The following is a 23726-nucleotide window of genomic DNA, read 5'->3' on the forward strand; positions in this document are numbered from 1 at the left end:
AGTGTGTCATCCAAACACAGGCTTATGGTTTAATTATGTCCAGATTAACCACAACGTTTGTCTTACTGTTTACAGCTCCTGGTTTATTCAGGAGAGTTAGACCACAAGCCAGGTTTGGTCAGCATGCTACACCAAACCATAGCCTAGCTCAGTAGACCAGCAGAATGATCAATGAGGACAAAGTAGCTTTGATCTCCTCTTTAGTAATCTGCACACTCATGCATCTGCACTAAGTCATGATTTGGCTTAGCGTGACATGCAAACCAGGTCAATGTCTTACATAGCAATGTTATTTTGCCTGTCCTCACTGCTCATTTTATATGTTTGTTGAAGAAGGTTCTTAACTATGGAAGCTGATACTGAAGACTGATGCCACATAATTCTGTTATTCCACATCTGAAGTACGCAGCAGTACAAGTATGTGAAGGACAGAATATAAAAAGCATCCATCCAACCCCTCTCTTCTTACTGTAACTTCTTCCACCTTTGTTTGTCAAAGTAGTGATGGCTGGTATTGCCAAGTGCCAATGAGCACTGTAAAGAAGTATATGAAACGATTCAACCCTAAGACCTTTAAGATATAACATACCAGATTTCCTGGAAAATTCTGTGGAGGATTACAGCAAATACTAGGTAAGTAAAAACTCAATAGGTCTTGGGATAATAGAATCTTTGGAACTAATCAATACCTTTCAGTCACATTGGCTCACAAGCTGACAGAAGAAGACATCTGATATCTTCCTTTCTTTATTATCCTATCTATATAATCACTCCACGTTGAATCAATAATGATACAGAAAACAATGCAAGCTTTTAAAATGCAGAAAGCTTTGAAAGAAACCTGCTTCTTGCAGCTAGTATTACACTACACAGTTCAAATCTGTTAGTAATGTTTACAATAACCCTGCAAGGTACAGTAAGTTAGTATTATCCATATATGGCAAACAAAAGTGGGCTAGATTGATGCAGAATTTAAGTTAAGGGCTTCCTGGCTCAGAGCTCAAACATTTTGGTCTTTTGCAAATCACTCATAGAGATTAAATATTCCTTCCTGGTACCTATTGAAAATGAGGTTTTCAGATACTAAAAAATAAATAAATCTATAGACAGTCTTTGGTGGTGGTTTGGTATCTCCATTTGACCCTTACCTGTGCCATCCACTTAGAACTAGCATTTCTTAGGTGAGGTATTAGCAATTTTGTTTTATATCATTTTGTTGTTGTATACAATGTCTGTCAGACAACTCACTGATCTGTCAGTCCTGAGAACAACAGATTCTGTACAGATTTAAAAACTTTCAATAAAAAGAAATCACTAACTTGAAGCAATAGCTATAACTGTGTACAAAAATATAATAACCCCATTGGAGAGCCAGTGTGATGTAGTGGTTAAGAGCGGTAGTCTTGTAATCTGGGGAACCGGGTTCGTGTCTCCGCTCCTCCACATGCAGCTGCTGGGTGACCTTGGTCCAGTCACACTTCTTTGAAGTCTCTCAGCCCCACTCACCTCACAGAGTGTTTGTTGTGGGGGAGGAAGGAAAAGGAGAATGTTAGCCACTTTGAGACTCCTTAAAGGGAGTGAAAGGCGGGATATCAAATCCAAACTCTTCTTCTTCTTCTTCATTCCCTATGTGCTGCCTTCTTTCTTGTGATATATGAAAAGCATCAGGGAGTTTAGCCATTTAATAAATTCTATGCTGGGATTCTGGGACGCAGGTGGCGCTGTGGGTTAAAGCCTCAGCGCCTAGGGCTTGCCGATCGAAAGGTCGGCGGTTCGAATCCCTGCGGCGGGGTGCGCTCCCGCTGCTCGGTCCCAGCGCCTGCCAACCTAGCAGTTCGAAAGCACCTCCGGGTGCAAGTAGATAAATAGGGACCGCTTACCAGCGGGAAGGTAAACGGCGTTTCCGTGTGCGGCTCTGGCTCTGGCTCTGGCTCTGGCCAGAGCAGCTTCGTCACGCTGGCCACGTGACCCGGAAGTGTCTTCGGACAGCGCTGGCCCCTGGCCTCTTGAGTGAGATGGGCGCACAACCCCAGAGTCTGTCAAGACTGGCCCGTATGGGCAGGGGTACCTTTACCTTTACCTTTACCTTTACCTTATGCTGGGATTCTAGCAGATCTTACACGCTAAGCTTCACCAATCAGAGTTCAGAATGAGAATCAATGCCCACCCATGAAAGAGACCATAGCTCAATGGTAGACCCCTGTGCTTGGCATGCAGAGAGTCCTGGATTTGAGTGTCAAAAAGCAGGTGATGAGGAAAGCCTGAGAGGTGGAGAGCCATGGCTACTCAAGCGTAGGCAGTAGTGGGATAGAAAGGCAATTTCCCATCAAAGTCTCATTCTCCATCCCTGTTGGAAGACTGGTAGTCCTGTTCCCTCCCGTCTCCTATCTTTATACCCCATCAGAACTATTTAACTCAATTTTATGCTCATTGTGAGTCCAGGTTCAGATTTCTGGCTTTTCATTCAGAGTTCCTAAATGTGCATATAGGGAACCAGTCATATGAGACAAGCTGGCATATCCAAATATCACCATGCTGCACATCCCACTCATAATAAAAGCCCTGTTTGATTAGGACCAAAGGCCTATATAGTCCAGAAACCTATTTCACACAGTGGCCAACTAGATGCCTATTGGAGATTCATGAGGCAGACTTGAGGACAATAGGTCTTTCCAACTGCCATTTCACAAAAACTGGTATTCAGAGGCTTGTTTCCTCTGATCCCAGAAATTGCATAGTAGTAGCCATTGATAGCCTGATTCTTTCATGGATTTGTCTAATTGCCCTTGAAAACCATGTTGTTTGCTGGCCATCATCACTCAAAGCACCTTGTATTTTCAGTGGCATGTAAAATTACAGACAAATTCATGGAGGAGAGGGCTATTGAAAGCGACTAGTTACAATGGCTAAGCTCAGCCTCCAAAGTTTGAAGCAGCAATGCTGGAAACCGCAGGAGGGGAAAGGGCTCCTGTGCTCGAATTCTGCTTGCTGGTTTCCCACAAGCATCTGGTCAGCCATTTTGAGAACAGTAAACTGGACTAGATGGGCCAGCAGGCTCTTGTGTTCTTAGAAGCTATACCTGTGACAGACTGCTTGCACATGCTTGCTACCTCAAGAGCACATCAGGAGCCTGGACTGAAAGCTGACTCCCTTCCAAGCACATGAGGGGTTCAAACTAGCTCTCCTCTCAAACTTCATTTTGCCTCTTTTAAAAAGAAAACGTAGTGAACAGTTTGGAATGCTGTGACTTGTGGGAATGCATAGCAATAATTTAAATTAGTGTCTCTCTAGAATTGAATTGTTCATCTCTTTTGTAATGAGTTAGATTATAAACATGCCCGTCATCTAATATAGTCAAGAGGAGAAGCGCTGGCAAACCTAGCAGTTTTGTTGCATGGTTCTCAGTCAGTCAGTAAAGCATCAGGGATTACCTTATGTCTGATATTGCAATCTGTTATGATTAGGTCTGTTTACTGTTGCAATTTGTTTCATGTTTGAACACATGCACATGTTCAAACTATTGATGCTAATTAACCATAGAGCATATTTTCTATGCGATGATTGCTGGATTTCTTACTAAATGAAAATGAGTGTTGAAAGAGTGTCTCAGTTTCATCTACTAAATGTCACTGTCCTCTTACTGAGATCCAAAATTCAGAAGATGACGGATACTCTTCCCTGCTTGTAGTTGTAATAGAAAATACATTTTAAAAGCTATTAATTAACATGTTGCCAAATTGATTGCTATAATTATGGGAGACTATGTTGAAGGAGTTTTGTGGGTGCACAGGGACAATCTGAATTCTGCCCCACTGTGGGATCACTCTCACAACAGGTGAGACCACATAGTATTGGGGACAGCAGCAATCATGTTCCCAAGTGAACTGCTATTACTAGAGAATATTCTATTTTAGATGCCTGCTTTATTTCCTTCAGCCTCCCAAGATCCCCCTGAACATTTGGCTCAGGGGAATTATAGACTTGCGGAGTGGAAGAGACTATGAAGATCATTAGGCTACCCCTCCGCAATGCAGCAATCTTTCACCCAATGTGGGGCTCGAACCCACAACCATGAAATTAAGAGTCTCGTGCTGTACCAGCTGAGTCAGATCAGTGTCACAACAGAATGTCCCCAGTATGCATGAGGGATGGTATCACCACCCACAATGAATCTGTGGAGCAGTCTGCCCTTCTTGGGATTTCTAGCTAGTTGGGCTCTATGCCCTCTTTGGCAAACAGAGAGACACCACCTCCATCTCCACTGATCTTTCTACAGAGTTTGTATCAGGAAATATAACTGTATCTGACTGGTTCTTTCCATTCCATCAGGTTTCTGTTGTGCCCACTATATTTTTGCTCTCTTCAACGGCATGTCTACTGCAACATTTATAAAAGTATTTATATGCTGCCAGTTATAACAATATAGCATGATGGTGTGCAGCAATATATAGAGTGAAATATAATAGCAGTAAGAAATAGACTCTTAAATGACCGAAAAATCAAAACATTTGAACAGTTACATAAGTCTGTCTACATGATAAGGTCTTCAAGAGACTACTGAGGTCAAAAGCGAGGGTACCTGTCAAATCTTTGCTGGAAGAATGACACTAAATGCCCGACTTCCAGTGGAGGCTAGCTGGGCCTTTATAACACAGGGGTCAACTGGCAGTGGTCCTCTGGATAATCACAGCGAATGAGTTGGAATATACCATCCAAGTGCACCTCTGGTAATCAAATGGCTTTGCCCACCTCTGTCATCGGTCAGCACCAGGAACCCAGCAATGTACTCTATTCTCTTGCATGTATACACATGAATGCATTCATAAATTGGAGTGATCTCCAAATACCAATGCTCAGACGTCAAATCCAGGCTTACATCCACAGAGCAGTTAGCTAAATATCTAGCTAGTATTTGACTGGGCAGTTATATGTGTAAAATGCTGATATATTTATTTGTGAGCCAACTCCCCCCACCCCACCCCACGCCTATTGATCTCTCTAGTACACAGAAAATGATGACACATTTTTTTCTTGGTGAGTTATTCTGGTCTATGTTATGTTAGAAAAGGGATGCAAAGCTAGCTTTCAAGTGACAAATGACATGGCATGAAGGAAGGAAGGAAGACCCATATGTTTAGAAAACCAATGTGACAAGGCAGATGATATGCCTGTTACGATATGGATGCAATGCAGCTGCAAACTGCTAGCTTGAAAACATCACATGATGTTGGGACTGTCCGTGGGAAACAGAGGGACAGTCAGTTCACAGTGCGAAGCACCAGAATTAGCTCAGAGTGTAATATGAGCTCTTCCTCTTGCTCTTGTACAGGAAGTACAGGAAGTCTTTGTCACTCGACTGCTGGAGCTTGAAGAGAGCAGTCATGTTTTCTGTAATGCTTCAAAGACAGAAATAAAAGCATGTAAATACGTTTCTGTCTATCTCCTTTTCCCTGCCGGGAGTGCAGGAGGGAGGGGGGGTGTTCTTCCCACGCTGAGAAGAATCGCCTATCGAGACCTAGCCTGGATCTTGCTGGGGAATGCAGCCAGGGAGGTCAACAGGAGACCAAGCCGGGTGCCTGGGAGTGTTGCCAGTTACTCCCAATATAGGCTTGATTTCCGACAATGCCTTCACTAATCTTCAACCTTTTTGGACCCAAGACCCACTTTTAACCCAAACATGCATTTGGAGACCCATTTCTTAATCTTTTACCAAATATTTGCATGGTGGTAGTGCTCCTGCAATATCTCATGGTGGGAAAATATGGTCTGAACTATTTTGAGTATCTGTAGCTAGAACATTAGTAAGGGGGGGGGCATCTATGCCATATACAGATTTCACCTTTGCTACCAGTAGTCCTTTAGTCCTCGGCTTACTACGCATGGAAATATAGAAAGCCGGTGTGCTGGAAATGCCTGTTCAGTCATCAGCTTCCTAAATAGCCACAGGCAAATCACATGCCTTTCACTCAGCCTCAGTTCTGCATCTTTAAAATGGGAGTCTTAACCTCACTGCAGCAATGGCCACATTCCCTTCTGGGGCGCATGCCAGTGATGGGTGGATGGAACTTGTAGATGTGGTCAGAACAATAAATGTGTCTCCTACACACAGTTGCACACCTTTCTCTATCTATCCTCCATTCAGGCAGTCAGAAAGCATTTATCAGAGTTCAAGGAAACATTTGCTAGCCAGGCAAAAGCATCCAGGAGGGGTGAGAACTGGAGGGCCACATTTGGCCCCTGGGCCTGAGCATCCCAACCCTGGCCTCACAGAGTGTCAGAGAGGATAATGAAATAGCTATTGAAGAAGCATGCTTCAGAAGCAACATAGAAAGTAATTGAACAATGTCACATTTAGGGTTTCTTCACTGTCCAACACCACCATCCCCAACACAAACACACTTGCCTTTTTGTGAGTTCCAGGAATTTAGTGGGCAAACTAGGGGAAGTGCCTCCAACGCGAAAAGCGTCCCCGGTTGGGTTTCTGTCTGCGATGCAGTCTTGCAATGGCACAGAAGTAATACGGGGTGTGGGTGTGTAGCGAAGAACATTCCACAGACAGAAAAGAGTTATGGGATTCCCTATGGGTTTGGTGGCCCAAAAGCACCACTTCTTTAGATTTCTTTAGAAAGGAAAAGGCCGCGCAGTGCAATGCCGAAACGTCCTCAAGCGCCCTTTGTCTTTTTCATTTTGCATCCCCCCGGTTCCTATCGTAAGAGGGGAAGCGGGGATTGCCGTTTGGGAGCAATTTCTGCCAATGCTGTTGGGGAGCATTTCTGAGGAAGAAGCAGCAGCAAGGAAGGTGCAGCGCTCCCTCGGGTCGCTAGAAGCCGCTGCCGCCCCCGCCGGATTCGCAGCTCCCCTTGCAAGGGCCGCCTCCCTCCCTCCTCTCCCTCCCTCCTCGCGGCGCCTTCCCAGGCTCCTCTCCGGGTAAACAGCGATGGCCGCAGACGAAGGAGGCGGAGAACAGGATAACAACATGGGGAACCACTTGCAGCTCATTCCCGGTAATGGTCGCTCCCGGCGCACGGCGCGGGCGGGCCCCTCAAGGGTGGGCGGCGGGGGAGGCAGAGGGGCGTGCGAAGTCTCCCGAGATATTTGGGCGGCGGGGGCGGCGGCGCCTAGTGCGTGGCAAAAAGAAATGGGGCGCTGCTGGGGGTGGGGGCAATAACACTCGGGCAAGGTAAAAGCCACTGGCCCCGAAGGGCTTCCTGGAGGAGTGGGGTGGGGTGAGGGGGCCGGGGGTTTGTGGCAGTTGGGGGGGGTGAAAAGGGGTTTGTGGGGACGAGAGGAAGGAAATAGGGGAGTGGGTGTATCGGAAGCAAAGGAATTGGGAAGGGAGGGACGCTTAAGGAAACCGCAGCGCTCGGGCATTTAGGAACTGGAGTTGCTATGGGAGAAGGCAAGGCAGAGGTGAGAGCTGGCAGTTTCAGGAATTGGGGGAGGGAAAAGGTGTGTGGTGTATTGGGGGTGGGGTGGGGTGGGGAAGAGGTGGTGCCGAGACCCAGATAATATGGGGTGCTGGAGCCCTTGGCGTAGGCGGTGGGTGCGGGGATAGGGACTGGGATGGGTGGCCTTTAGTTGGAAAAGTGGGGTGTGTCTGGAGTAGGGCAAGAGAGGAGCTGACACAATCCAAAGGCAAGGAAGGGTGAGACTGGGTTGGGAGGAATTAGCATCCCGCTGCCATCTGCCTGCATAAAGCTGGAGGAGCACCTGGAACCACTCCTGCCTGCTCCTTAAGCAACACAGCAAACAGGTGGACATATGTGTGGGTTTTTTATCGCAGGAGGATGCAAGGACTTTTCCAGTTAGGTTTCTGCCTCTCTCTGGTGCCACTAAAGGCATAGGAGTTGTGCCAGGGAACCGAAGCTTCAATCCTTGGTTCCAAAGGTGAGTGCGAAGATGGAGATGGTGACCTGAAGGAACTGAAAGGGGAAAGTGCAAGTGTGGGCGCTGAGGCAAGGACCTGGGATGTTGTTGTGGACAGAAAGGGAAGGGTAGGGAATTGTGGAGAGTATTGGAGCTTGGGACTTGAGGTAGGACAGAGAACTGAAGTGTTAAGGGAGGGTAAGGGAAATCTTCCAGAGTCACAGATTAAGAAGAGTCTGGAGTAATAGTGAGGTATCATATTTTGGCGAGGAAACAATAAAGGCAGGAAGATGGATAGGTATTTGTGACATTGGGTGGTGAGGGATCTGGCGTTTGGAATGGGGTCAGGTGGGAAATATCGTATCACTGGGGCAGAAAGAGAATATGCAACATGGTACTGGAAAGCTGGTGGAGGTGAGAACCAAGAACAAGAATAAGAATCAAAAGCAGCAGCCTGAGACATAGGCCATTAGGATTTAAGGAACTGGAACAAGGGGGAAAATGTGTAAGGGCTTGTGGTAAGTATTCTCAAATATGCTGCTACTATGTAAACATTGTGCTGTATAGTAGTAACAGTGCAGACTTGTAAAGTAGGAGTATTCAAATTTGCTTTTCTTTGTCAAACAGTAGTCAGCCAAATGTCCCCAAGTGATTGTGATATCTGTCCCCTGTGTGTCACCCGGGGTATATGGGGTATAAGGCTAAGAAGTAAACCTTACACAAAATCCAGAGTGGAGTCCCTAAGATAGTTGGATGGCACCTTGTATGCCTACTTTTGGCAACTCATGCAGCCAAGCTGGTGCCAGAAATACTGTTTTGCTTTCCCCCATCAGTGAGGCTGAGTATGGGGTCTTGTCATGGGACCTCCACACATACTTCCCAGGCTTGTGCTCCAGGGAGGTCACTTCTGCACTGTTAACACAATGATTTGACGGCACATTCCATTTTCTCCCAAAAAGATGGATGCCATTGATGTATCTCCAACAGGTCACTCACTTTTAAGTTGTTGTTTTAAGCTTCCATAACTAATCTCTCTGATGTTGTCTGTCAATGACCGAGAATCTAAATAGTCACAATATTCAGTGGCCAACTAGGACAGGATGCTGAAGTAAATGAACCTTTGTCCCAGCAGGATGGTTCTTAAATTTTTATGAGGGACCTAGATAAGCTCACAAAAGTTATCAACCTGCTAAGAGGCTAGTGACCTGCATTTTGACACATACCATGGAGGAGAAGTATTGGCCTATTAGTTAGGATTCAACAGCCCAACTTCCCCACCCCCATCGCATTGAAATCTATTTGCTCTTTTGCTCTTGCGTCCAGTTTTGGGATAACCTCTTGGAACACTTTACATTTCCCCTTGAGTTTTCACCATCCTACATAAATTGGAATAACAAATCTTGGCTACCTCACTGCTCCCCACTGAATTCAGATATTTTTGAAAAAGTTAAATAGCACTGATTCTAGTACAGAGCCTGATGGTTTGGGAAGTGGCGGCAGCAAAGGAGTATTTCTTTTAATAAATGCATGTACTTGTGGCACAATCTTCATGTGACCATTTTAAAAAATGTTTTAATATTTCAAAGCGGCAGAATCTCTCTCCAGTTGGAAAATTCTACCAAAAGAAAGGCTTTTGGTGTAGGAAGAGAAACTGGATTGCTGTGTAGCATGGGGACTTTTGACGTTGGAACAAAAAAACAATGTAGGCTTGTGTCTGAAACAAGAAGACTGTGCTACTATTTTGGAGAGAGGGAGATCTACAGCAGTAAGAAGTATGGTTGCCCGCCTATTATTTCTGTAATAACTAGCACACAATTTTATGTGAAGTTGAGGGAAAGGCCCCTGACAATGCTAGGCCCTTTTTATGAGGTTAGTGTTGTTTTTTCTTGGTAGTTCAGTAGCACTAACCATACCAGTAAACTATCCCCATGTAATGGAAGCAGCAGCAATGATAGTTTGCTTCAATGGATGTGTAGGAGATGGTGCAGGTATGCAGCCTCCAAAGAAAAAGAAGAGAAAATATGTTTAGATTCAAAATGGCACAGATGGGCCTGGAAATCTTTGCAATTTGCCTTGGTAAAGTGTCTTAGGCAGTAATGAATAAGTATTTGTGACACTGACTTAAGGGCCAACCCCAGAGCAGCCACCTTTTCTAGTTGGGCTTATCATGCATTATCAGGAATTTGCTTTGCTAAACGAGCAATTGTAACTACGGGGGGAGCCAACATAATTTATGCCAGTTTAAATTAAGCCAGTGGAAAGTACGCTAGAGACAAACTCCATCCAGGAGTGAGGCTACTGCTAGCTGAGCCAGTCCAAGCCTAGCACAAAGAAAACAAACCTTTAAAGGAGAGTTTGTCACACAGCACCTTTTTCTGGTGTGAGTACTGCTAGGTCATGGAACTGATCGGAACGGAGTTAGGCCCCAGCATAAGTCTCCATCTTGCCCAGTCCTGCTGTGTGCTCCTAGATTGTTCCTTTTGAAGGGCTTGCTCTGGCCTTGCCTGAGCTGGGATTCGGGATTCACACTAGCACATCTCTGACTGTGTTGGAGATCTACCAGATCCTAACTCACTCATCCCAGCAGATTTTGGGTTTGGATTGGCTTCTTGCATATTACAGCTACATTCTACTTTTCAGTATGGTTACATAGGTTCCCACTATCCAAACTCAGAGCAAACCCAGAGCTGCTTAGCTTTAGTATAATGGCAGACTGATGGGCTTGCCCTGGTTCTTCAGTTTGAGTACTGATAAACAGTGATTCTTTCTCCCTTCTCCCAGATCTGCTTGCAAGGTCATTTGGCAATTAATTGATGAATGTTTTGCTGTTGTGGCTATAGCTTCTTGAACAAGATGCTTAAAGGAGCAGACTAGTTAAATATGGATGGGATAGTGGCACAGGTGGTAGAGTCAATAAGGAGATCTTAGAAGGGCATCAGGAAGGGGGGGGAAGATTGATGATATATGCTAAGGAGTGGTTCACAATAGTTTTTAAAATTACTATTTATCATTTACAAAGCACCCAAAATGTTCTAGGTACTATACAGTGGTACCTCGAGTCACAAACGCTTCGGGTTACAAACATTTTGGGTTACAAACTTCAGTAACCCAGAAGTAGTACCTCGGGTTGAGAACTTTGCCCCAGGATGAGAACGGAGGCCCTATTAGCGAAAACGTGCCTCAGGTTAAGAACGGTTTCGGGTTAATAACGGACCTCCAGAACGAATTAAGTTCGTAACCCGAGGTACCACTGTACAGAGATTTAAGAACAAGAGTCCTGGCCTGTGGACTTTCACTTTAATAGATTCAGTAAAAAAGGAATAGGGAGGGAAAGAGAAACAAGAAAATGAATACTGTATGCTGTTTCTTGAAGTTAAGTTACATAATTGTTCTTCTAGTGACCAGCTGAAATGGCTGCTGAGGAGATTGTTCTGTGATTAAAGAGAAAGTGTCATATGAGCAAAAGAGGTGCCATAAATTTGGCTGTGATGAATACAGGGTTTTCTGTAGTCAATATAAATTTTGATTCTGTTAAAAAACAAAACCACAAACAACTAAAAGCCCAAATTGTTTAAAATATGTCTGTAGCAGGCCATATATATTTTATCTGAATAGCTTTCAGTTGGATGTGCTGTAGTGGTAAGAGAAGGTAGCTTAGGGTAACAATTACTGGTTTACTTTGAACAAAAAAAATTCCTTCCAGTAGCACCTTAAAGACCAACTAAGTTAGTTCTTGGTATGAGCTTTCGTGTGCATGCACACTTCTTCAGATACACTGAAGTGTGCATGCACACGAAAGCTCATACCAAGAACTAACTTAGTTGGTCTTTAAGGTGCTACTGGAAGGAATTTTTTTTGTTTTGACTATGGCAGACCAACACGGCTACCTATCTGTAACTGGTTTACTTTGATAAGAGAAGACTCAAAGGGCTATCTACCTTAGATCTGTGTTCCATTTACTAATCCTTTAAAATTATATGTGCACAATTTTGTGGTCATAAGACTGGTGGTTCTGTCACCCGAAGCAATTCAATTCAGGCAGCCTCTGTTAGGAGGGCAGAGCTGAATTTCTGCATGTTTCAAACTGAAAAATAAGAAAAGGGGAAAAATTCTGGCCACTTCTAATTGGAAAAAATAGACCATTATCTCTTTTCTTTTTGTGGAGATTAGTAGAAAACTACTCTTTGACACTCACACTCTGTCATCTGCAACAGTGATGGGGCTAGCTACTGACCATAGGCTGTTTGCTGTTTTGCAGGGCCTACCAGATTTCAGCTGAACACTGTACCCCATTTACCCCATTTGTACAATGTCATACCATGTAGAGGGGTGACAGCTGGGTCTTTTTGATGATGCCTCAATTATAAGCATCTGCTCAACTCAGACTTTATATTTTTCATTTTTGTTTAAGGGGTTTTTACTTCGCCACATGTTATTGATCATTAGCAGTAAAGTAAGCATTTCAATTTTTATAAAAAAAAATCAGGACAAGTCTAACTGCCTTCTGCTAAGTTTTTTGTTATGCATAATTAGTTATGAGGTGTTGAGCACAGTCAGATTCAATACATAGTTCACAATAAAAAAATTTTCTTCATAGGTTTAGGTTACACATCAAAACGATTCCTTGCTTATTAAGAACAGAATGATTCCTTACTATGTGTTAAAAACAAGTTAGCAATAGTAGTATATTATTCTGTTGAATGAGTCGCATTTCCTGAACAGCTTTCACTTGCAATATACTTCAGAGAGGAAATGACAAGGTGAGCAGCTGGGCATATTGAGATAGTTGCAAGAAAGTAAAGGTGAAAAGGAAATGAAGGGAGAAAACAGCATACTTTGCTTAGTCGTATGCAATAGGCTGGTTGCATGGATACTGTGGTAGGTGTTATCCTTAAAGAATGAAACTAAAAGAGGAAAGATTGTGACTAAACCTGTTTTTCCAGCTGTTTTCTTGTAATACGTTGGCTGCAAGATAATACGTAGAATTGATATTAATAAGACTTCTTGGTATTAGTCTAGTGTTCAGGGAGGAATGCTCAGTTTACATACTATTTGCATATGGAAAAATGGATTGCTTTTGCATAAAACCGTGGCAAGGAGTAAAGTCAACTTGGCTTTCTGTTCAGTATGTAATTTGACTTTATTCTTTGAACCATTTGTATTGAGCAAGTAGACTATTTTTGACTACTGGCACCCTTGGCATGGTGAACTTTGCTTTTCTCCTGCTCTCTGCTTATAGTGCAATTTAATTTGGAAGTTGGGTAACCATCTCTATAGATTTGTTGCACTATCATCATTGTTGCACTATCATCAGAGAGCAGGAAGAAAGCAAACTTCATCATGCCATGGATGCCAGTAGCCAAACAAAGTTTAATAGATAACATGGGAGATTCAGCCTTAGAGCAGATGATTTAATTAGAGCAGTAGTACCAGCGTTTTGGGATCTACTATCTGTGACCTGGGATCCACTTTTAAGCCCAACCAGATGCAAGAGGTTGTTTAACTGTTTTTCAATACAGTACATTTCTGTTCTTGCCTAAAACACACACAATAATTTTAACAGTTTTGCTGGTTCTACCTGAGGTTGGCACATAACCCACTGCTATGAACCTTCAGGACCTTTCTCCAACCATTCAGTATGCTGTCCTGTGTTGTAGAAATGTACAATCCAAGACTGTGGCTGTGCCCTTTCTGTAAAACTGTGACTTTCAAAAGTGTTAGACTCACAATTAGTGTTCCCCAGTTATCCAAAGGAGAACTTCAGTATCACAAGACTATTGACAAATGAACTTCATAATCTATATCCTGCAAAATATAAATGTTTCAAATATAAATAAAATATGTTGTTTTGCAGAACAGCAAACCATACTGTATTGTGTTACCTGAAACACTAACAAATTGGTCGTGGCATAAGCCTCTGTGGTGAACTCTTATTTTTTGCTGCAACATTTAACACAGCTATCCCTCTGGAAATTATTTTGGATGTTTACCTTAATTTAATATATCTTAAAATATGTGTGTAATTTCACTTCAATCTTAAGATGATAGAAGGGAAGATGTGTGGTGTCTTCATCCATCTGTATTTTGTCTTGCATCTGAGAAAGATAGGCTAAAGTGATGGGTTTTTTCCATTGTGCCACTGCAGTAAGATGAGTCATCGCTCTTCGCAGGCTTTAGGCTCTTTCAGCCAAAATGCAGCACACTTAGGCTACCACTTCTTTTTGTGTTAAAATAAGTGAAAATGAGAAACAGAAGAGCGCTTAACATGAGGTGGTCTTGAGAATGAAACACGACCTCATGCTAAAAGTAAATGGCAGCACATTTTAAAGGTTGCATCCACCATTTGATCAAGCTTCAAAGGAAAGCTTTACAATGGAATGTAGATAAAATTGCCTTCTGCAAATGGGCCTTTAAAAATAATTATTGAAACCTGATAAACTATTTATGAAATGTGAAAGTTGGTGATGAGCTACTCTGTGTTCTAACAGCATAGAAAATACGAGACCAGCATTTTAAGATTTCAAAAGCAATCTTAAGTATGTGACTATAGTTGCTTCTGCAACAGCAGTGCAGGCAAAGAAATGTCATTTTGACTGTCTTAAAATTTCAACACAGTAAATTTTAATTTACCTTGTGTGTTGAATGTATCATGGTATGCCAATACTATTCATATTGATAAAATGATGTTGGAGTGTCATGGCAAGGTAGAATCATTCATCATCCTTGTGGTCTAGATCAAGGTTAGGTAATGTGGTGTCCTTCATACATTGTTGGACTTCCTGTATCACCTATAGTCAGGGGTGATAGGAGTTGCAATCCAGCATTAACCGGACATTACCATATTGACTACCCTTGATCCTAGGCATTTCTTGGAGTTTGAGGGCTGAGCTGTGGTCACCATGGTGACTTGTAGCTTGACCTACATTCTGGAGAGCAATGATTGCTGTTTCAAAGGGGTGAACGGACCTACACTTTATGATGTGGCTTTCTACAGCTTAGTCAAAAAATGCTGCCCATGTTTTATGATGCACTCCTACTGCTCCACACTGTGTTTCACTCTCCATCTGGCCTTGTACTATTATGGACTGTAGTTTTTGTGAAATAATTTGCCTGTTCACCTAACAGCTGAGCAGCTGTGTATTTTTAAATGTAATTGTGCGGAGGGATTGTTTCCTTCAGGTTAATTTGCCATAACCCAGGGGATTAGAATGGTGGTAGCAACATGAATCACAACTAAACAAGCCCTTCAAATTAAATTCTGGCCAAAGAAGAAAGATATTTTTTTTCCAGTTTGTTGGAATGCCCTACCTAAGAAAGTGTGCTTGGCCCCATAGTTTAGTTTTTGTCTGAGGTTTTCTAAACTGTGTATGGAATGGCCATGAGTAGAGGAGGCTCCCTGCTCCAGATCTTTGCCATCAGATTAATTGAAGGTGGTAATGATGACACAGTGGAGAGGTTTGGCAGCACACCTGTGTCTCCATGTTTACCTGTGAGTAGAACTAACACCAGAATTGGGTTAGAGAGCTAATATGGAGAGGAAAAATGTTAATGCACCCTACTGGTAAAGTTTAGAGGCTACAAATCAGGTGCAAAGATTACGGTTTACGTTATCTATGGTATTGAGGCTATTCTGTTTGCTGGTTTTTTGCTGGTTTTTTTTTTAAGGGACATACAGGAAACACTGGGAAAGTTTGCTAAAGTGGCATTAGAATATTAAAGAAGCATGAAAAGATGCAAATCATCATAGATTTCTGCTCTACAGTAATTCGTGAATGGGTGTGAGTGCCTTGACTACTCAGCTAGAGCTAGCCCAAGACTGCTGACCAAACTAGATGTGCTTCTTATAATGCAGTCTGGCATTTCATATCTACGTTTTGTTTAACAAATAGGTCAACTGGATATTCTGATTGGACCATGATGATTAAATCCTCTCCAAACCACCACCCACAGGCAACATTCCAAATCCTGTATGCCCCTTGTGCCAGCAACATGTTAAACAAAGAACAGCCAAACAAAACTAAACTGCACAATAAAAGTCATGTCTAGTTTGGCCCAGAACATCTTTCCATATCCATCTTATTTGGCACTCTGATTTTTTTATCAGAATCTCAAAAAATAAACCTGCATGGTTAGCATTTTTCTAATGGAGGTGCCGTAAAAACTAAAGTGGTGTGGTTAATAAAGTACCATTACAACAAAGTGATTTTGAAAGTGAGATATTGCTGTGAGAAATGTCTAATTTGTTTTAGGAGTCCAGTTGCTACCCCTCCCAGTTTAGTGTCTCCTGCAAATTGGAATCATAGAATCATAGAGTTGGAAGAGACCACAAGGGCCATCGAGTCCAAGCCCCTGCTGAGCATCCCCTCAATTCCTTCATCCAAATCATTTATAAAGACCTTGAATAACAGGCCTAGGAAACAACCCTAGGGCATTCCACTTGTCCGTTTTCTCCAGGATGATGAGAAACCATTAGTGATCACTCCTTGGGTTTGGTTAGTCAGCCAGCTACAACTCTACCTAACAGTACCCTCATCCAGCCCACATTTTACCACGTTCTCTGCAAGAATATCACAGGTGACTTTGTCACAAGCCTTTTGCATATTAGCCTTTTGAGTCTGTCATGCAGAGATCCATATTGTTTTTTGTAGAGCTCAGTACATAGAGCTTCTGTTCTGTTTTGTGGGTTGGATGCAGACTTTTCTCTCACTGTTTGCTGAAGAAACCAGGATCCTATGGGCTTCCTGTGGATGGAGGAAGCTCAGTGATTTTCTCTAATCCTTTCTTCCCACCACTACCACTTGCCTCACTTCTGCAAAGGGTTGTCCAACCCTCTAGAACAGTTTTTGTGGGCACGGAGGGAAGAGGAACTTAAGGGACCATATATCCAGATGACAAAGCATATATTTTATGTTCACAAGAAAGTATTATAGATTAATTCCTTGGCATTTTATTTAACAAAACTTGAAAAGACATTTATTTAAGTTGGACACTTGTTTCTAGGTAATGTAAATGATATTTGGCTTGTCCAAATAAGGCAACTGCTTATATTCTCCTCAAATAAATAATTTGTCACAGTACATTGCAAGTGATGGACTTTCACCATCATTTTTTTGTACATATTTCCCTGATATCAACTATTTTAGGCAATTTAATGCTTGTGGTACTTTATTTTTTTGACAACTTGTTTTTTTTGTTTTTTAAAAAACTTTCTTGGACTTCTTAGCAGAGAGTGAGGAAGAAGATGACGTTGACATGGAAGTTGAAGATCAAGACAGCAAGGAGACTGAAAAGCCAAACATCATTAATTTTGATACTAGCCTGCCAACTTCACATGTGGTATGTGTATCATAGTGTTGCTCTTTCCTCAGCATCTATGTTCCATGTTGGAAATTTAGAGCCCCATGGACTATGTATATGGAACCATCAAAAACCATCTTCCACTCCCAAAGAGATTTTACTTTTTCCTTTGACTTCCAATTTTATCTCATGGTAGTAGCAAGAAAGTGAACCTAAATCCAGTCATGTTCTCCTTCTAGAGCAACGTTTTGCCTCATCCTATTATGGAAAAATATCTTCTTACAGGGCTGTGCACTCATTTCCAGTTAGCACTATAGTCACATTGCCTAGTATGCAGGGGTTTAGTTCCAGTGGTTGCACGTAGCCAAAATTACCTTTTCCTTAGCCGGCAAGGGGAAGGTGACTTCCCTGTGTGTCCACTGCCTCTTCTTACTTCATAGGCCAGCGACCACCAGGCAGAAGGGAGGAGGAGGGAGGGAGACAGAGAGACACAAAGGCAGAAGAAAAAGCCTGGAATGGATCTGGAACAGAGGTGAAGCCAAGCACGTATTATTGAAATTGCATATGTTAAATACATAGAAGATGAGGCTCAATTGTACTGCAAGCATGGGAAACACTAGTGGCTATTTTTGTTTTCCTTTTTTAAAAAATATAATTTTTATTAACCGGCAAATCAAATCACATTAATTCCAAATCACATTAATTCCAAATTATACAGCCAGATTTTTAAAATTTTTGTTGGGGGTACCCATACTTCAAGCTCCGAAAGGGGTCCAAACATTGCTCTTGCTGCTGCTTTGATTAAACAGTTCTATCCAGTTCTGTCCAGATAGTCTTTTTGTTATTTTCTTCATCTTCTTGTTATCATATATTCCTTTCTTTGTGATCTCTGATAATCTTCACAAGCGGGTGAAAGACAAACATCTCCTGTGTGGGTTTTACACTCTCCAAGAGTCATATCACATAAAGGACAGACGCCATTTCCACACCTCCATTAGAAACATTCCCACAGTCTGTCTGCTGATTCACAGGCTTGCCAAACTATATCTCAGAGGGTCCTGCCAGGTCAAGATAACGTTCCGATAACCATACATTCACATTCCAATGACCCTGGTCCTCCTCCCTCTCGTCCTCCTTAGACAAGCCTGTCTTCTCGAAACTCGATTTATAACTGCGTCATAAAATTTTCCTTCCATTCCCCTATGTTTCCACCAGTCCTCTCTTTAATCAGTAATTCATTCCCACACAGTTCTTTGTCTCCTGCTTGTGATTAATAATAGCAACGATTATTCTCTCTGGAGGGGAGGGTTATTGGTACTCACATAAGGCAAAAAAAAAAAGTTTTTTCCTCCCCCCCTTTCTGTTTCACTCCAACATACCAATATTCTAGTGATGATTCTTCACTTGATTTATTGTCCCGCCCATCGCTCCGCTCACTGAGATCCCATTATTCAGCAGTTTTTACTCCCGATCTTCACTTGATATATGTGCATTAGCTTCTTTCCAATTATAAATTTCCAATTATATATTTCGAGCTAATGCGAACCAGTGCGCTGATTAGAGACAGCGTCAGGGAGAGCCGACCTCACTCGAGGGCTTCGTGCCAAGTGTCTACACCCCCTTCTTTCGAATCCGGGCGTGAATTATGGACACAGCTGGCAAAGGCAGTCCCCCCCATTCCCTTGGGAGGGCAGGGAAGCTGCATACTCGCATCACAGCCTCTTAATTACCTCGTGTGGGTCGGAGAGATGTTATTGTTGGCCATCTTCCAACGCGCCCCCTGGTGCCCCCCCTATTTTTGTTTTTCTTAGGGTTCCGTAGATCTAGTCCATTCATCCCAAAGCTCTGTTGTCTTTAATTTTTGCGTTTATAAACTGTGAACGATTCCAAGAACCCTCCCACTGAATTGCGACTTCTAACTGCTTTTTATTTCTTATTTTGGAAAGTATTTAGGATCTGATATGGAAGAGTTTCATGGAAGGACTGTCCATGATGATGACAGTTGTCAGACTATTCCAGTCTTACCCCATCTGATGGTAATGTTGATTCCTGGACAAACACTGCCTCTTCAGCTCTTTAGCCCCCAAGAGGTTAGCATGGTGCGGAATTTAATACAGAAAGACAGAACGTTTGCTGTTCTTGCATACAGGTAAATTAGTAAATAGAGTTGCAGTTATGTGAAATTTATGCCATATCTGTAATGTAGAATGTTATTGCATTGTTGTTTCGTGTTGTTACACTCATTGCCTGCAAATCCTGCGCAGCTTGGGGGCTGAGGTGGAAACTGAAGATTCTTGATGAAGAGGTAATTCTGAAACAAGCTTACAGTAGCTTTTCCTAATACGTTGGTTTTTCTTCTTCTTAGCAACGTACTTGAAAGAGAAGCACATTTTGGAACGACAGCAGAAATTTATGCCTATCGAGAAGCACAAGAGTATGGAATTGAAACAGTCAAAGTAAAAGCAGTGGGAAGGCAAAGGTTTAAGGTTCTTGAAATAAGGACTCAATCAGATGGGTAAGGAAATAAGGAATAAGTGGCAATGTTGAACAGGGGAGCCTGTTTATATCCGGCAAAATTTTACAATCTTGCCAGTCTTAAATTTTCTCAAAATTCTCTCTTCACAGTTCGGTGTTGCTTAGAGAAATAGGTGGGATGTCTAAGTAATGAGTAATAATACCTTTTGTGTGTACAGGTGTATGGTATGAAGCCACTTCTCTGCCATGTAAATATGATTTTGGCGGTGTCATACTGTGAACTAATCCAGGGTGTTTGATGGTGTGCTACATAAATGCGCACCTTTAAAATTATGGATTATGTCTTTATGAGGCAGTGCATTTATTTTCTTTAGCAGTTCTGAAAACTATCACTACTTTTGTGGCACAACTGATATTTATTACTCCCTTTGTCCCTCAGCATCACAGACCTAGCAGAGGATGAACAATAATAAAATATTTATGTTGAATAGATAATGACTCCTTTACAGCAAACAGCATCATAAATAGCAATAGGCTACTTAGTTAATGCAGAAGTAACATTTAAAACTGTCTTTAACTTTAAAAAAAACAAACTCCTAAATAAAGTTCTTCCAGTTCTAAGATTATTATTATTTAATTAAATTTCCATACCGCCATTCTTACAAAGATCACACAGCACTTTACAATATATATAAACCCAACAGTTTAAAAGGCCATAGATTGTTCAATTAGCCAAAGGCCTGGGAGAAGAGGAATATTTTTGCCTGGCCAACTATGCAGAAGGTTGGGAAAGGGGGGCTGTTTCCTGTCCTTTGCTAGATGGGGGTTTCTGAGATTATTTTTAAAGACTTGTTTTCCTGCCAGGGGGCAGTGGTGTTGTCCTTCCATAACTTGCCACCCTAAGAGCCCTCAGCAACTTTTAAATTTGGGGGGTTTCATCTCAAAAAAAAACAACCAAAAAAAAAACCCCAAGAGCCTGGGTTCTCCCCCCCCAAAAAAATCCCACTTTTTTTTTAACCTGGAAAAGTTTTGAGCCATAGTTGGCCACTGTTCGACTACCTTCTGAAAAGGAAGCATTAAGGAAAATATATGATTAAGGTCTCTGTCTGTTTTGCAGAAATCTGTGTGCATAGAACGAAAATGATTTAAATACATGTTTCCTTCGTAATAAATTCATAATCCTTACTTGGAATGTAGCAATTTGAACACAAGATGGCGGCACACATTAATGTCAGAAACTATATGTCTTACGGGAATATTTTTGAAGCAGGGTGGTATTCAAAGAGTAGACCCGTTGAAGTTAATGGACGTGACTAACTTAGGTTCATTAATTACAATGGGTCTACTCTGAGTTGGACTTGGTTGACTACATCTCTATAAGATTGTTCTCTTCTGTAGTGGTGGCATAGTTTTTGTAACCATTCTACACTGGGAGAGAACAAAGGCACCTAGAAAAAAGAGGAATATTGAGGAATAAAATTCTTTGTCTAGACCTGTCTTACGTTTTACATGTTTTTCAACTAAAATTTTCGTTATCATTGGATATTATCTGTGGAATGTCAGCTGAATAACACATATCAGGAGGAGACAAGTTTCACGATGGCAGCAAGCTTTGCTTAAGACTTGGAACTTGTTTGGTTTTAATATCTTTGCCCATTTTAAAAGAACACGCTTATATTCAGAAGCACGTCTATTGACCCTTGGGGTTTAACTAGCATTGGGGAAAATCCAACCAAATAAGTATCCATTATAGGCTGCAAAAGTAAAATGTGGAACTGAGATTTTTAAAATCCATTAAAATTTATGGGAGTGCTTTCCTCCCAGATGTCTTATTGATGTAGCTAAAGAGGCTGAATAAATAGCCAGACAGATGCAGTTTTCATACCTATGTGAAATCTCTTTATCAGAATACAGCAGGCAAAGGTGCAAATCCTCCCTGAGCGAGTTCTGCCTTCAACTATGTCAGCAGTGCAGCTGGAGTCCTGCAGCAGATGCCACATATTTCCTTCTTCCAAGCCTGCAGCATGGCAGGATCAACATATACATCAATGGCGGCAGAAATATCAAAAGGTCAGAAGCTAATGGTATTTTTATTTTTTATGTTTTTGGTATGACATTTCAAAAATCAATATAAATTCCATCTGTGTGTCTCTCCTTTTAAAGCAAGACGTGTGAAATGGGACGGTGCCTGTCAACCCCCTGCTGCCGCAGATTATTTGTGTGACTTATCAGTTCACCACAATGGGCAGCTGCACATTTTATATTAGACAAGTTATAATTGGTTCCAATTATCTTTTGGCTACTCATTTGAAGGAAAGGTCTTTTTTTGTGTGTGTGTAAGGGAAGGAAAGTGGAGGGGGGGAGCCTAATTTGAGAGGCTTAAGTCAAAATGTGTGTTAAGCTATATGGTGTAGGTTTTGGAAATGGGACAGATTGTGACACATTCCATGTGTCTTCAGAGGAATAATGCAGGATTAGTTCTGGCTTTCTTTCCTATCTTATATACAGTGGTACCTCAGTTTAAGAACAGCCCTGTTTACGAACTATTTGGTATACAAACTCTGCAAAACTGGAAGTAGTGTCCCGGTTTTCAAACTTTACCTCGGTCTAAGAATGGAACCCGAACAGTGGAAGGGCACCGGTGGCAGCAGGCCTCATTAGGGAAAGCGCGCCTCGGTTTAAGAATGGTTTCAGTTTAAGAACTGACTTCCGGAATGGATTAAGTTTGTAAACCAAGGTACCACTGTACTAATAGCAAACGTATTCTCGAGGTGTGGATGCTTATGTTGCCAAAATAGGTTAAAAGGTAAAGGACCCCTGGATGGCTAAGTCCAGTCAAAGGGGACTATGGGGTTGCGGCGCTCATCTGGCTTTCAGGCCGAGGGAGCCGGGGTTTGTGCAGACAGCTTTCCGAGTCATGTGGCCAGCATGACGAAAGCGCTTCCGGCGCACTAACTGCGCACAAGGAGGAAGTGTTTGCATGCTTGAGGAAGCCCCAAGGTTTGGTGAAGTACAACAAATATTGTGGAACTTGTTACAAGAACATCCTAGGAGAATTGTGCATGCTCATTTGGGCAGAAAATGAAAACTGAGGGTGGGTGAATGACATACAGTGGAACCTCAGGTTACGTACCGTCCTCCTTATGAACACTTTGGGTAACGAGCTCCGCTAACCCGGAAGTAGATGCTCCTGGTTGCAAACTTTGCCCTGGGATGTGAGCGGAAGTCGTGCAACGGCGGCGTGGCAGCAGCGGGAGGCCCCTTTAGCGAAAGTGTGCCTCATGTTAAGAACGGTTTCGGGTTAAGAATGGACCTCTGGAACAAATTAAGTTTGTAACCAGAGGTACCACTGTATCCTGGAAAAACTGGTGGGACTATGAGCAGGAACACACCGCACCGCAAAACTTGTTTGCAGGTTTCCCTTTTTATGGAAGAAGTGTGGACTAGGGCTGGATCTAGACACATCAAAGAAGCATTTCAGTTTAAAGCATTGTTAATTTAAACAGGGAAAGCAGGTAGAGAAAAACAGGGCTCCACGTTGCCATCTGGTGGCACAATGTTATATCGCACCCACAACGCATATAAATCTTTTTCTTTGCCAGTCTAGCTGAGTCCTGAGTCAGATTGGTTGATGGCTGCAAACTTTTTACTTTTAATGCATAAGAACATAAGAAATGCTCTGATAGTTTAAGCTAAAAATGCATATAGGGCAGCACTCTGTTCTCACAGTGGCCAACCGGATGCCCAAATGTAGCCAGAGGTGCAGGTGCTTGGTGCAGAAGTCTGGGACCCTGTTCATCAGAGCAGCCCCAAAACATGTCTTCTTCCCTTTCCAAGTGACTTGCCTGGAAAAAGAGGGCTTTTAATCTCTCAGAAGAAACCTGCAGGCACCTGAAGAGTACTAGATGAAGAAGAGCACAAACTAATGATGCAGCCCTGTTCAGGTGGTGTTTTGGGTCAAATCTTCCAGTTGCTCAACATTATCCAAGTAAACAGGATTCACTGAGATGCTCTTGCCGTGGGGGCTATGTGCTGTGTAGTTTTTTTTTCATTTGAAGATGAGCACTATCCTGTTATACCTGAATAGT

The 23726-nt window shown here is 42.3% G+C and overlaps 1 protein-coding gene across 2 annotated transcripts in view; it reads left to right on the plus strand.

Annotated features, from left to right (window-relative positions):
* Positions 1-6861: 6861 nt before the first annotated feature.
* CRBN (cereblon) overlaps positions 6862-23726 on the plus strand; it is a 28185-nt gene continuing 11320 nt past the window's right edge. Inside the window, exons 1-5 of one of the 2 annotated variants that reach the window (XM_079963695.1) lie at positions 6862-7004; positions 17090-17202; positions 19110-19312; positions 19529-19678; positions 21546-21708. In XM_079963695.1, coding sequence (XP_079819821.1) covers positions 6938-7004; positions 17090-17202; positions 19110-19312; positions 19529-19678; positions 21546-21708 — 696 coding nt within the window. In that variant the 5' untranslated portion in view covers positions 6862-6937. The remainder of the gene's footprint in view (positions 7005-17089; positions 17203-19109; positions 19313-19528; positions 19679-21545; positions 21709-23726) is intronic. The other variant, XM_079963696.1, reaches the window with a different exon arrangement.

The sequence above is a fragment of the Podarcis cretensis genome, assembly GCF_951804945.1.
Source record: "Podarcis cretensis genome assembly, chromosome: 2".
Lineage (NCBI taxonomy): Eukaryota > Metazoa > Chordata > Lepidosauria > Squamata > Lacertidae > Podarcis > Podarcis cretensis.